The following is a 12598-nucleotide window of genomic DNA, read 5'->3' as shown; positions in this document are numbered from 1 at the left end:
AAAAACATTACAAGTATAAAAATCTCAATTACAGTAGTCGCAGGGCAGTGGGCAGTTATGCTATTATGACCAGAAGTGGGGTTTCCTAAAGTTCTTTATAGAAGGTCAGGTGGGTATGCCCGCCAGAAGAGATCCGTCTTTAGTGCCTTCTTAAAGGCATCTAAGGTCGTGATGAGACGGATCTCCTCCGGAAGATTGTTCCATAACCTGGGGGGCCATAGCTATGCTCTTTTGGAAGTAACTGTTAGTCTGACCTTTGGGTAGTCTAACAGATTCTTCTGTGTTGTCCTGAGGGTGCGGGGCGGATTGTGTAGGAAGAGGCGTTCCCTCAAGTAACTCAGGCCCAAGCCATATAGGGCTTTAAAGGTAACAACCAACACTTTGTATTGCACCCGGAAGCTAATTGGCAGCCAGTGTAAGGATTTTAGGACAGGTGTTATATGATCTGACCTGGAAGTTCCAGTGATCAATCTGGCTGCTGCATTTTGAATTAATTGAAGCTTCCAAACCTGGTAGAAAGGTAGCCCCATGTAGAGTGCATTACAGAAGTCTAAGTGAGAGATTACCAGTGCGTGTACCACCGTTTCAAGGTCCTTTCGGTCCAGGTAGGGATGCAGCTGGTGTATCAGCTTAAGCTGGTACCAAGCACTCCTGGCCATCGCATCCACTTGAGATGATAACTGTAGAGGTGGATCCAGGAGTACTCCCAAGCTGCGAACTTTGTCCTTAGGGGTAAGTGTGACCCCATCCAGGACTGGGTGACAAATCTCCATCCCTGGACTTGGGGTGCCTATCACGAGTACCTCCGTTTTCGCTGGATTCAGCCTGAGTTTGTTTTCCCTCATCCAGCCTATTACTGACCCCAGGCAGGCATCCAGAGGAGAGATGCCATCCTTAGTCACTGTATCAGTTGGAGACATAGAGAGATAGATCTGGGTGTCATCAGCATACTGATAACACCGTGCTCCATGACTCCGGATGATCTCTCCCATGTAAATGTTAAATAGCATGGGGGACAGAATGGTGACTTGAGGGACACCAGATGTCAGCTCTCTTTTAGAGGAGCAGCTGTCTCCCAGCATCACCATCTGGAATCTGCCTGAGAGGTAGGAACGGAACCACTGGAGTGCAGTGTCCCCGATACAAATAAATATGATTGCCACATTGGACCAAGAGAAAATAACCAAGATTTGGTTATGGTTTTAATTAAATATAACCATCAGAAATTCAAGCTCACTGAAATGGGAAAAAAATTAAGTAATTCTTAAGGCACTTCAGATGAAATCCTAGTTACCAGGTCCACCAAGCTTAAAGTCTACACCCAGAGGACAGTTTGCTTGGATTTAAATCTTACTGGAATCAATTCTAATTTTAACATGGATTTCTAATATATCTCGTTGAGTAATTAATTGGGACCAAAAGTTTGGATCACTTAAAGTAGTATGTTTCCCCTTTATCTTCAGACTTACCAGTGATATCTGCATGCATCTGTACAAAGAGAGGATTCTTGCTCAGCCCACCACACATAAACAGAGTATTGACAGAATGCCCTGCAGCTTGCATTGTTTCCACAATGTGCCTTGTTCCCAACTTGAATATGAAAGGAGAAAAGAAAAAGAGAGAGAGAGAGAGAAGCTCATTAATTAAAAGGTCACACAGGAGAAAATGTCTGCTTAAAGTGTTGATGAGAAGTGGCTGTTGGGTGTTAATATTTATGTAAGAAATGTAGAAAGACATTAATGACACTTAGGAGAAAATCATGCATCTGAGGAAGTAGACTTAAGTGTGCAAACGCTCATGCTGCCAACTTCTTTCTTTCAGTTAGTGTCATAGATCTCTCTACATGCTGATTCTACAGAGTAACACGGCTATATCTTTGAATTCATTTCCAATAATGTGAGCATAGAAAACAAACCCTGGATTGGATACTCTCTGATTTTCAGAGTTTCCAGAGTTCCACCTATGATAACACTGCTAGGAACTAATGCTGTGACCAAGATTAGGTTCATTACAAACATGCAAGAAAAAAAAATTAACTCTGAGAACTGATATCTGAGGGCCTAATGACTCTAAAGGCAGCTAAGGTGGGTCAGTTCTTGTTAACTAAGCAGTTAGTTAGGTTTAGGATATTGTTGTCCCATGTTCCCTTATCATGTACACACACCCTTTGTGCACTGACAGTATACTGTGAAATCAATTTTAGAGGTTATAAAGTTTGAAACTGAAGATAAGAAAACCTCAAAAGAAAAAAAAAAATCCGGCCAAACCTGCCCTTTGCCAACCCCATAGTTAAGGAATCCCCTGAGCTTTTATATTGAACATCTTTTGAAGCTTGGCCAAAGTTCACTGCAAGTTTTACCATCTACAGCAAATGTCTCTTCAGATCCAGGCTGGGTATTTAAGAAAAGAAAAGCATGTTAGGCTTCAGCTATTTATCATGATTGGGTTGAGCTTCAAATGTATCTTGGTTTAAGATCGGTTGTTTAGGCAAACTAATAAAATCCACAGCATCCTTGTTGATACTCAGGATGAACATTCCAAATTCTAGGGCCACAATTTCAATTATGTAAAGAATATGTTGGTTTTTTAAAATAAAAATCTTTCTTGAAATCTTGATGTGTAACCTTGATATTATACAAATATAACTGATCTCAATATTGTAGTTTTACCACCTGACTACCCTAAGGATCTTTCCCTCCACATTTATGAACTATCTAAATTATTCCAGTGGTTCACTGACCATTTGATCACAGATTTATTCATATTCCCACACTCCCCAAAAGATCTCTCTCTCTCTCCCTAAGCAGTATAAAAAGAGCATGCTCTAAAAATGGTATTTACTGTATGTTTATATGAAACAAAAATTCCCTTTAAAATTTAAAATGAAATTCTTTCACAATTACATTAAAGTTAATTCAACACTAGGTGTTTTTTTTAAAAATGCAAACTGTAAGACAAATGCAAATTTCACTTTTTCACCAAGTGTCCTACAGAAATAAAAACAAAGGATTAGCATTTAGTAGATTCAATGACAATTAAATTTAGTAGATACAATTACAATTCTGTCTGAATTTTGAAATCAAACTCTTTTGTCAGTCTAGTCCCAATGTAAGCAAATGTCTGGGTAGTATGTCCCTTTGCAATGCAAGCAAACAATAATGTTATGTTTTACAATAAAAATAAAAATATGGAAACTAAAAATTTCACCTTTGGAGCATTACAAAAGTGCCAGGCTCTCATCACTTGGGCTCTCTGTTGCCTTGATTACATTGCTATTTCACAGAGTATCAGCTAGGAATAAAAGCTTAATATCATAACCTTGCAGGTCTTTAAAGTTTTATATTATGTATCTTAAGAATCACTAAAATATGATGCAGAAAAGACAGACCAGGAAAAGCTTAATTTCAAAGCACAATGTAGTCATTTGCAATGAAGCACTTGGATAATAATAGTTGGTTTTCCCAGGATATCCAACTGGGAAAACTTCCACCTCATTAGCATAGAATAATGTCACGGTGCTTGTTTGGCACTGAAAGTTGTTGTCTATAATCTCTTTCACCAGACAATATCAATCGATCTCATTTTCCAAGAAAGCATTTGCATTTCTTATTTAAATGAAATGGGAATGGTATTGAAGTACCAAGTGCATTGCTGTTATGCTACCAAAGAAGAACAATAATAGGCCTAGCAGTAATGTATTCCAGGTTTAGTTAGGGTAATCCTGTTTTTGTAAAGAGAAGTGTTAAAATTGTGCAAGTGGAGTTCACAGAATCTGACCTCACTTTATAGAGTGCGAGAATGCTGAATGCAAAAGTAATCTGCATTGCCAGTACACCCTTGTGTTTACCACTTCTGCCATCACAGAACAGCGGCAATGGGTGTCTTCCATGGTGACACAAAAACATGGCTGATTTGGGCATTGGAAAACTAAAGACCTGCAGTTCTGTGCCAGGCTTTGTACTGTAGATGTAATGTGCTTGCAAGGTTGTAGCTTTACATGTCAATCAAGCAGAACTCAGTCATACTGAAGATTAACAAGTTGCAGCACAATAGCTACTAATAGCTCCCTTCAGATAAATGGAGTGTGATGTACAGTTGAGATTCACTAACACAAGGGGTGGATAGAAGGTAGACTGGGGTCTGATGGTATCAGATGATCAGGATGATTTGCAGGAGATAAGGAAGGATTTCTAACTCCCAGTTTTTGAGCATCAGTACCCATATAATTATTTCTCTCCTGTCCTAAATTACACTGAAGTAGGGATGGAAAAAATACTCAACAATGTTCTAAAACAGTTGAAAAATATGATTGGGAGAGTCAAGAAACCCTGATGAGATGATGATGATGATGATGATGATGATGATGATGATGATTATGCTTTATTTATATAGTGCTGTAGATTTACACAGCGCTGTACATACAATCAGTAAAACAAATAAAAAATTAAACCTGCCCATCGCGTACATTCTATGAAATAACAGAATAATACATATAAAATAATACATAATAATACAGGAAAGGGTTCAATGAAATAAGGCAGGCAACAAATTAAAAACATTCAATAACAATCACACAATGCCTGAGAATGCTTCCCTGAACAGGATGGTCTTCAACTCAGTTTTGAAACCGGTCAAAGAAGTGATGAGCCATGTTCATGCGGGAAGGAGGTTCCAGGAGTGAGGGGCAGCAAGTGAAAAGGGATGAAGCCGGGACAGGGCAGTGAAAATCTTAGGCCGAGACAGCAGATCTTGCCTTCTAGAACAGAGGGTATGAGTGGGAAGGTGAGGAGAAAGAAGGTCTGATAAATAAGGAGGGGCCAGCCCATGTAGGGTTTTAAATGTCAATAACAGAAGCTTATACTGAATACGTAAAGGGAGGGCAAACCAGTGAAGGGATGACAATAAAGGAGAGATATGGTTGAAGCGGTTGGAGGATGTAATAATATGTGCAGCTGAATGCTGGATAGAAATTAAAGGATGGAGGTGAGAAAGAGGAAGCCCTGCCAGAAGGAGGTTACAGAAAGCAACGGTCGACCGCCTCGCCGGGCAGACCGTTTTGCCGCTAGACGCAGCTGGAGTACAAGCCCCAGAGTGCTCTGGGGCTTGCCCAGCTCCCTATTGGTCTGCTCCGTGACGCTCTGGGAGCCGGTTTCGTTGGTGCGGGGCTTCTGGTCCTCCAAGGCTGCCCGTTGGTGGGCTGGGCCTTGGAGACGGGGCCCCGCACAGCTCGCAGGGAGAGAGGGGCCTAGGCCTATATAGGCCATGTTGCTGGCCCCTTCCCTCAGTCGGTTGCTTGGCTTCGAGCAGAGCGGAGCCAAGCTGTGGAAGGGAGCAAGTCTTGGTGCTTCTCCCGCCCACCCACCGCTGTTGTTAGGTGGTTTTTAGTCACAACTTGGTGGCAGCATAGGCCAGGATCTGCACGTTGTGGTACCAGGGCTATGGAGCTCTGGTTTGGGAGTCAATAGGTACCCGGGGGCGAATAGGGCAGGCGTTTGGCCATTGCGGGGGCCAGAACGCAGGAGCGCCTCCCGGTGACTAGGGGTTTTGTGAATTGGTGAACGCAAGATAAGGTTTGCGGTCAAGTTGTGTTCCTTAGCCCCTAGGTCATCCCAAGCACTGGGTGGGTGCCCGGTTTGGATAATCAGACTACATCGGGTGGTTTGATTGCACAGATCCTGACCTTATGCTTTGTGCCAACCTTACCAATTGTTTACAAATAAAGTTGTGGCCTTACTTCCAACATGTTGTACTGTGGTTATTTGCCAGAAGCATCTGAGGCAATCAAATTGTGAGACCACTAAGGCATGGACCAGAATCTTGGCAGTAGAGACAGATAGAAATGGTTGGATTTTGGCAATATTGTATAGAAAGAATCTGCATGCTTTAGCTGTGGCCTTGATCTGGAGGATACATGACAGAGAAAAATAAAAAATAAAACCAAGACTACAGGCTTCCTGGACTGGTCAAATAGAAATGTCATCAACAGAAGCAAAAAAGGGGTATTGAAAAGTAGGTGGGAAAATGGGAATCTACATTTTGGACATATTGAGCTTCAAGCATCAATGCCGCATCCACTGAGAGACAGCTGTAAGACAAGATGAAACTTGCTGTTCAAGACCCGGAGAAAGGTCAGGGGTGGAAAGATACAGCTGAGTGTCATCGGCATACAAATGATAGGAAAAGCCAAATGAACTAATGAGTTTTCCTAGGGACAAAGTGTAGAGAGAAAACAATAGGGGACAAAAAAACAAAGCCCTGAACTCCAACAGATAATGGAACAGAAGACGAAGCCTGACCACCCGTGACCACTGTAAAAGATCTGTCTGAGAAATAAGATCTAAACCAGTCAAGAACAGAGTCTGAGAATCCAAGGTCAACTAGAAGACGGTGTCAAAGGTCGCAGACAAATCAAGAAGAACAAGAACAGAGTAAAGGCCATTAGCTTTGGCTCGTAAAAGATCATCCAAGATCTTTGTGAGAGCTGTTTCTGTAGAATGCCATGGGCGGAAACCGGACTGAAAGGGATCCAGAATGGAGTTGGCTTTAAGAAACTCAAGACAGCGAGAGTAAACGACCCGTTCCAAAATCTTAGAAAATGAAGAAGAGAAATCAGACAATAGCTAGATAAAGAAGAGGGATCAAGAGAATGATTTTTCAGAATAGGGGAAACTAAAGCATGTTTAAATACTGAAGGGAAAGAACCCATAAAGAGAGAGAAATTAAAAATATAGAGAAGCGAGGGCAAAAAAGAAGGAGCTATAGACATTAGAAGATGAGTAGGAATTGTATCAAGAGAACAAGTTGCAGGTCTGGAAGAGTTCAGCAATGCAGAAAGTTTAATTTTAGGTTTAAGATTAATTGTGGACTGCCAAGAACCTTCACAGTTTGGGACTTATTCAATGTAAAATCTGCATATGGTTGTTTTGCACAGAAAACAGAAAATGCTGTTTCCTGCACAACATAGAAATATTAATTCATGTGCAGAAAAAAAGCTGTAATGGGGGGTTTGTTCTGTGTAAAATTTACAAATGGTTCATTTACATAGAAAACAGTGGAAATAGCATTTTCTGTGCAGGAAGTAATATTTTTGCATTGAAGTATTATTTTCCATTCAGCAAATGCTGTTGCCTTCAGAGAAAATGCTGTTTTCTTGCAAAACAACCACATGCAAATTTTGCATAGACTAAATCCTGAATTGCAAATAGCCTAAAAAAACTATTGTTTTTGAAGGCTTTCTTGTAGCTGGAATAAACTATTGAAATTATTCACTGTTATGTGAAGTCGAAGGCTTTCATGGCCAGCATCCATAGTTTTTTGTGGGTTTTTCGGGCTATGTAGTCATGTTCTAGATAGGGACCACCAAACACAGTGTGCAAACAAGAATCAAGGAACACGAGAGACACTGCAGACTGGGCCAGCCAGAAAAATCAGCAGTAGCAGAACATGCCACAAACCATCCTGGGCAAAAAATACTGTTTGAAAACACCGAAATTCTGGACCATGCCAACTAGTGCCATGTCAGGATGCACAGGGAAGCCATTGAAATCCACAAACATCTGAATAATTTCAACCGGAATGAAGAAACCCTTAAAGTGAACAAAATTTGGCTACCAGTCCTGAGGAATAGCAAAATAAGGACTCAGCAAATGCAAATGGGAAACCATTCAGAGTCAGGGGCTTTCCCAGCAAATAATGATCACCAGTTAGCAGACATTAATCCTCGTTTGCATTAGCCTCCCAGCCTGAGGCCAGCCATCAACACAGAACAATACACATGCAAATCACTCCTGCATTCCCAGGCTCACACAGTGTGTGTGTGTGTGTGTATCTATATATCTATCTATATCTATATATCTATATTCCTTCTTTCTTTCTTTCTTTCTTTCTTTCTTTCTTTTTCTTTCTTTTCTTTTCTTTTCCTTTCCTTTCCCCATTCCTTCTTCTCTTTTTCTTATTTCCTTCTTTCTCACACCCCCATTCTTCTCTCTTTTCAGTTTGGCCTGCAGGTTATAGTTATTTAATACTACTACTTTGACCAGCAAGACACATTTGTTGTCTTGGTAGTTGTGGGGGTATATTTCAGAAGATTCTGATGATCCTGCTGGCCATAGCCATTCATCAGTTTAATAACAAGCAATAGGCTGTATTTCAGAATATTATGATTATCCAGGTGGCTGTAGTCTTTCACCACCCTAACAGCCAGCAATAGGCTACAATTCAGAGGACTGTGATTTACAACTACAGTGGACCCTCGCCTTACGCGGGGGATCCGTTCTGGACCCCCCTGCATAAGGCTAATTCCGCCTATGCTTGAGCCCCATTCACTTCAATGGGGCTTGTGCGTATGGCAGCGCGGTGGCATGCGCCCCATTTGTCTGAATGGGACGTGCCACCCCTTGTGCCCCGCACGGCTTGAGCACATACACTTAAAGCCACGTATAACGCGGGTGCACTGTATCTATATTCACTTGTTGTTTGTTGCTGGCTGTAGGGCTATAGTTTTGAAGATTTAAAATTTAACCAGACTTGGACATACAATTTGCTTGTTTTGGCCCACCTAATTTGTCACTAGAACGGGTCTAAAGGAGGTCAGACCTGGCCCAAAAGCTGAAGGCCCAGCAAAACAACCTGCCAAGTGCCCTCAGTTTCCACTTTTGTCATTATCAGACAATGTTGAGGATGATATTCTTTTGAAAAACGTTAAGGCATTACAACAGTCTATCACCCAATCAGAACGTTCCTCCCCGAGGAAATCTACTAAATTATCCAAGCAAATACAATTATATAATCAGGTTTGTTCTCGTCTCATTGTCTTGAATAGATAAATTCCCAAGGCAAGCCCTCTACTGTGGCTGAGGAATCTAATGAAGTGGATGCTACATCTTCAGCTCATGATGAGGACTAGCCTAAGTCAGCCTTATCAATAGGGCATGCTTTTTCAAGGTGAGCACTCCAATACACATAACGTATACGCAAGTGTTACCTGGCCTTGGGGCTAGAAGGACCTCTATCAGAACAAGCTTGTTCTCTATCAGTAACGTTGGAATGTCCTCAATTCATTTTTCCTTGGGCTGGGAGCATTCTCATCTGCCACAGTTTCATCACCAGTCTGAATCCTGGAGGGTCCAGAAACATTGGAAGCCTCTGGTTTTGGCTCAAGGGTGGAAACAGGTACAGCAGCAGTGGGAATTGCACTGGGAATTGCAGCGGCTGCCACTGCTAGGGCACGAACGTGTTTGATGATGGCCCAATACATAAAGGCAGCAAAAATCATTAAACCAAGTATAAAAGCTCCCAAAAGAACCCATAGTTCTTTTCTCCTGGATGGAGGACAAGGATGAGGAGGACGAAGACGAAGAGGACCAAAACGATGATTCGTCTGCCAAGAAGAAGGGAAAATTGCTGCGGAAAAGAAAACTATAAACATTTCCCTCAGCTTTCTTTTATTTCAGGCCACCAACACTATTGAAGAATTTTATTCTGTTTTAATTTAAACAACTGGGGGGGGGGGACCTTACCTGTAGTGTAAGAGCTAAGCTGCAATGTCTAAAAAGATGTTTTTTCTAAAATCCTAAGGCTACTAAGTTACTTGATCTAACTAGGGAGCAAATGAGGCCATACCTTAGGCATGTTTTTTAGAAGTGGTACTCTCACCAGTGATGAAAGATGTCTACGTGTCATAGCATGTGATTTTCTTCACCTACATATTTTGCTTTTATTGTGCTTTGTTCTTTTGACTGGAAAATAAACATGGGCTTAATTTGCAAGTATGATTACCAAGGGACACATCTCTAATTCCCACTGTGTAAAATGTAAAAGTTTATTACAGGGAATACACACTCCTTTTAACATATAGTTTGACACTCAGCCTGCAATTTTAGCTAGAATTGTGTGCATTTTCTCTTTCTCCTTCTCTCTGTTTCCTCCCTCTTTGCGTAGAAACCTGTAATTGTATTACAATGGTTTTGCTATCTTTTTTTATTCTTGAAATCACTACTTAACCTGGGGTGGGGTGAGGGTTGAAACTTTGGTTGTTGATTCAGGTGGCTTGTATATAAAAATCTGTTTCTATATAAATGCCTGGGGCTAAAGTTCATAACCAGGGCTAATCAGAGCAGGTGAGTTCTGAATCAAAGTCATCCATTTCCTGAGAGTGAGGAGCTTAGTAATGATGGGAGCTTAGTAAAGAAGGTTGAGAGAGACACCAGGAAAATGGCAGATCCATTTGGCATGCCTAGCTCTATAGGCACTAAGAGAAGTATTCCAGTGATCTGAAGGGTGTGTGCCATCTTTATCTTCCTGCTTGACAACAACAGAATTTAAAGTTGTAGTAGCCACAAGCTACTAGCTCTCCTAAAAAAGGAGGATGGGAGGCTCCAAAACATGCGTGTACAATTTATTAGGAAATGTGATTTTTTTTTTTTAGATGACAGCAGCAGGTTGTTTCCAAAGAGAAAAAAGAAAAAAGGGGGAGGGCAAAAGGTAAGGAAGTGGATAAATATATAATTCTTTAGACCAAAAGAATTATTTTGGATGAGAGAAATTGAACCAGTAACATGAGAAGGAGCAGATGAGTGATAGGCAGCCATGTGCACAGTGGGCATGTAATCTGGGGAAGTATCTTCTCTTCCTAGAGCGTTCAATGAAGACTGCAAAGATTCATCAGATCAAATGACTACTATCTGTTCCCACTGATTCATGTGTAAAAAACTGATGAAGCCAGAGGAAATGTTGAATGGAACTCTGAAGCTTTTGAACAGAAAAGTGAAGGAACTGCAGAAACAAGCAATGTTTTTAGCAAGTCTTCTTGTCAAAGATCTTTGGTAGAGAAAGAAGGATACTTAAAGTTAACAGCTGGCTATGCAGATAATATTGTGTGGAAAGGCCTGATTTCTCGGACCACTGCCTATGATAACAATACAAAGACTTCTATGCAGATTATGTGATACACCTCAGAAAGGTGTAAAAGCTTTGAATACCTGATCAATGCGGCTTTAAGATAATTTCTAGGATGAGGGGAGAGGGTAGCAAAAGCCCATCACTAACTACTGAGCCCTAGTACTGGAACTGGAAAAAATGGGGACACAAGACAGTGAAAGCAGACTCTAGTAATTTGAAGTTAAATACCACAAGAATACCAGAAAAATGCAAAACCCCAGACCTCTGTAAACTTATGCATGGAGAATAGTAAATGATGACCAGCAGGAACCTTAAATCCTAAATAGAGAGGCATAGATGCTCTGACATTTGGTGAGATTACTAATTTGAAAGATATACCTGTCATGTTGTATGTAAAGAATGTGTACATCTGTCTGGAAAACCATGTCACTGAGAATGGAAGATTAATTGAAAGTGGACAAAAACAGAGGGAGGGAGAAAAAAAGATATTGGGCCTGAACAGACCAGCCGGAAAAGCTGGCTTCTGGGCAGCTTGGGGGCATGGTGTTTTGACGGCGCACACCTCCAAGATGGGGGTGGATTCAAGCCACTCTGGAGTCATGGCGTTTTGATGACACATGTTCCCAGAGTGCTGGGGGTTGCACTGGGGCTTCCTGAGTTGGCCCCAAACTAGCCCAAATGGAAGTGGATCTTTTCCACCCCTGTTGGGCCGGTGGCAGAGGGTGACTTCAGGGCCATGGCGTGTGTTTGCCACAGTCTCAAGGTATCTTTGGCGGGGGTGGCTTCAAGCTGCCTGATCTGTTTCAGCCCCTTGTTGCTGCACTATGCTGTAGACTGCCTAGCAAGATGGAAATCGCGGGTAATACTTTTCTAGAAAGACAACAAAACTGTGACAAAAGTAATTCATAGCAGTAATAGTGGATTTCAACTATCCTGACATTTGCTGAAAATCTAATTCTGCACAGAGTGGATCATCCAATGAAACTCTTGCTGGCATGAGTTTCTCAAAAGGTGGAAGAAGAAACAAACACACCTGTTATTCTGGACTCGATCCTAACCAACAGGGAAGCACAGGCTGATGAAGTAAAAGTAGCAGATCACTCTGGAAAATTTACCATGTCATCTTGGAATTTCTGACAGTGAGGGTTGTCAGTGGGAACAGATAGTCACAACCCTCACTGAGTTTCAATTCACACATATTTTGGAATTTAGTAAAGATGGTTTCAGAAAGTTCAGAGAAATGTTGGGCAGGGTTCCATGGCTAGAAATTCTGAGGGGAAAAAAGACTTCAAGAGGATTGCAACCTAGCCAAGAATTGTAAGAGAAAAACTATTTACTTCATTTCCTGGAACATATGCATATGCTCAAATGCTCAAATTATATAAACATAATTACAAATCTGTTTTAGACAAGGCTATGATTGATTTATGATATGGGATAAAATAAAATTGATTCAAGTTTCTTAGTTTGAAAAAGGAAAGAGAGAGAGAGAGAGATAAAAAAAACAACAATGTAAAATTGCCAGTTTCAATGACTTACTGCAATTGCCTGAATTGTGGCTAAATAGATAAGAGCGAGGTCATCAAGGCCTTGAGATAAAGTTAGTCCCACCACCTGCAAGAAAAACCAAAAGAAACAAAATTCTAGCTGACACAAATATATACATACATACATACATATATATATTCATGCTTGTCCT

At 41.1% G+C, this 12598-nt stretch overlaps 1 protein-coding gene across 1 annotated transcript in view; it reads right to left on the bottom strand.

Moving 5' to 3' along the window:
* FGGY (FGGY carbohydrate kinase domain containing) overlaps positions 1 to 12598 on the bottom strand; it is a 212410-nt gene that overhangs the window by 49292 nt on the left and 150520 nt on the right. Inside the window, exons 12-13 of the mRNA XM_089515273.1 lie at positions 12439 to 12513; positions 1470 to 1590 (exon numbers count right to left, since the gene is read on the bottom strand). Of these exons, the coding sequence (XP_089371399.1) occupies positions 1470 to 1590; positions 12439 to 12513 (196 nt within the window). The remainder of the gene's footprint in view (positions 1 to 1469; positions 1591 to 12438; positions 12514 to 12598) is intronic.

This window comes from Sceloporus occidentalis, unplaced genomic scaffold (assembly GCF_023333645.1).
Source record: "Sceloporus occidentalis isolate IW3139 unplaced genomic scaffold, rSceOcc1.0.p SCAF_3, whole genome shotgun sequence".
NCBI classification, from domain to species: Eukaryota; Metazoa; Chordata; class Lepidosauria; order Squamata; family Phrynosomatidae; genus Sceloporus; species Sceloporus occidentalis.
Note: the sequence above shows the minus strand (reverse complement) of the source record. Positions and strands in the feature narration are given on the sequence as shown.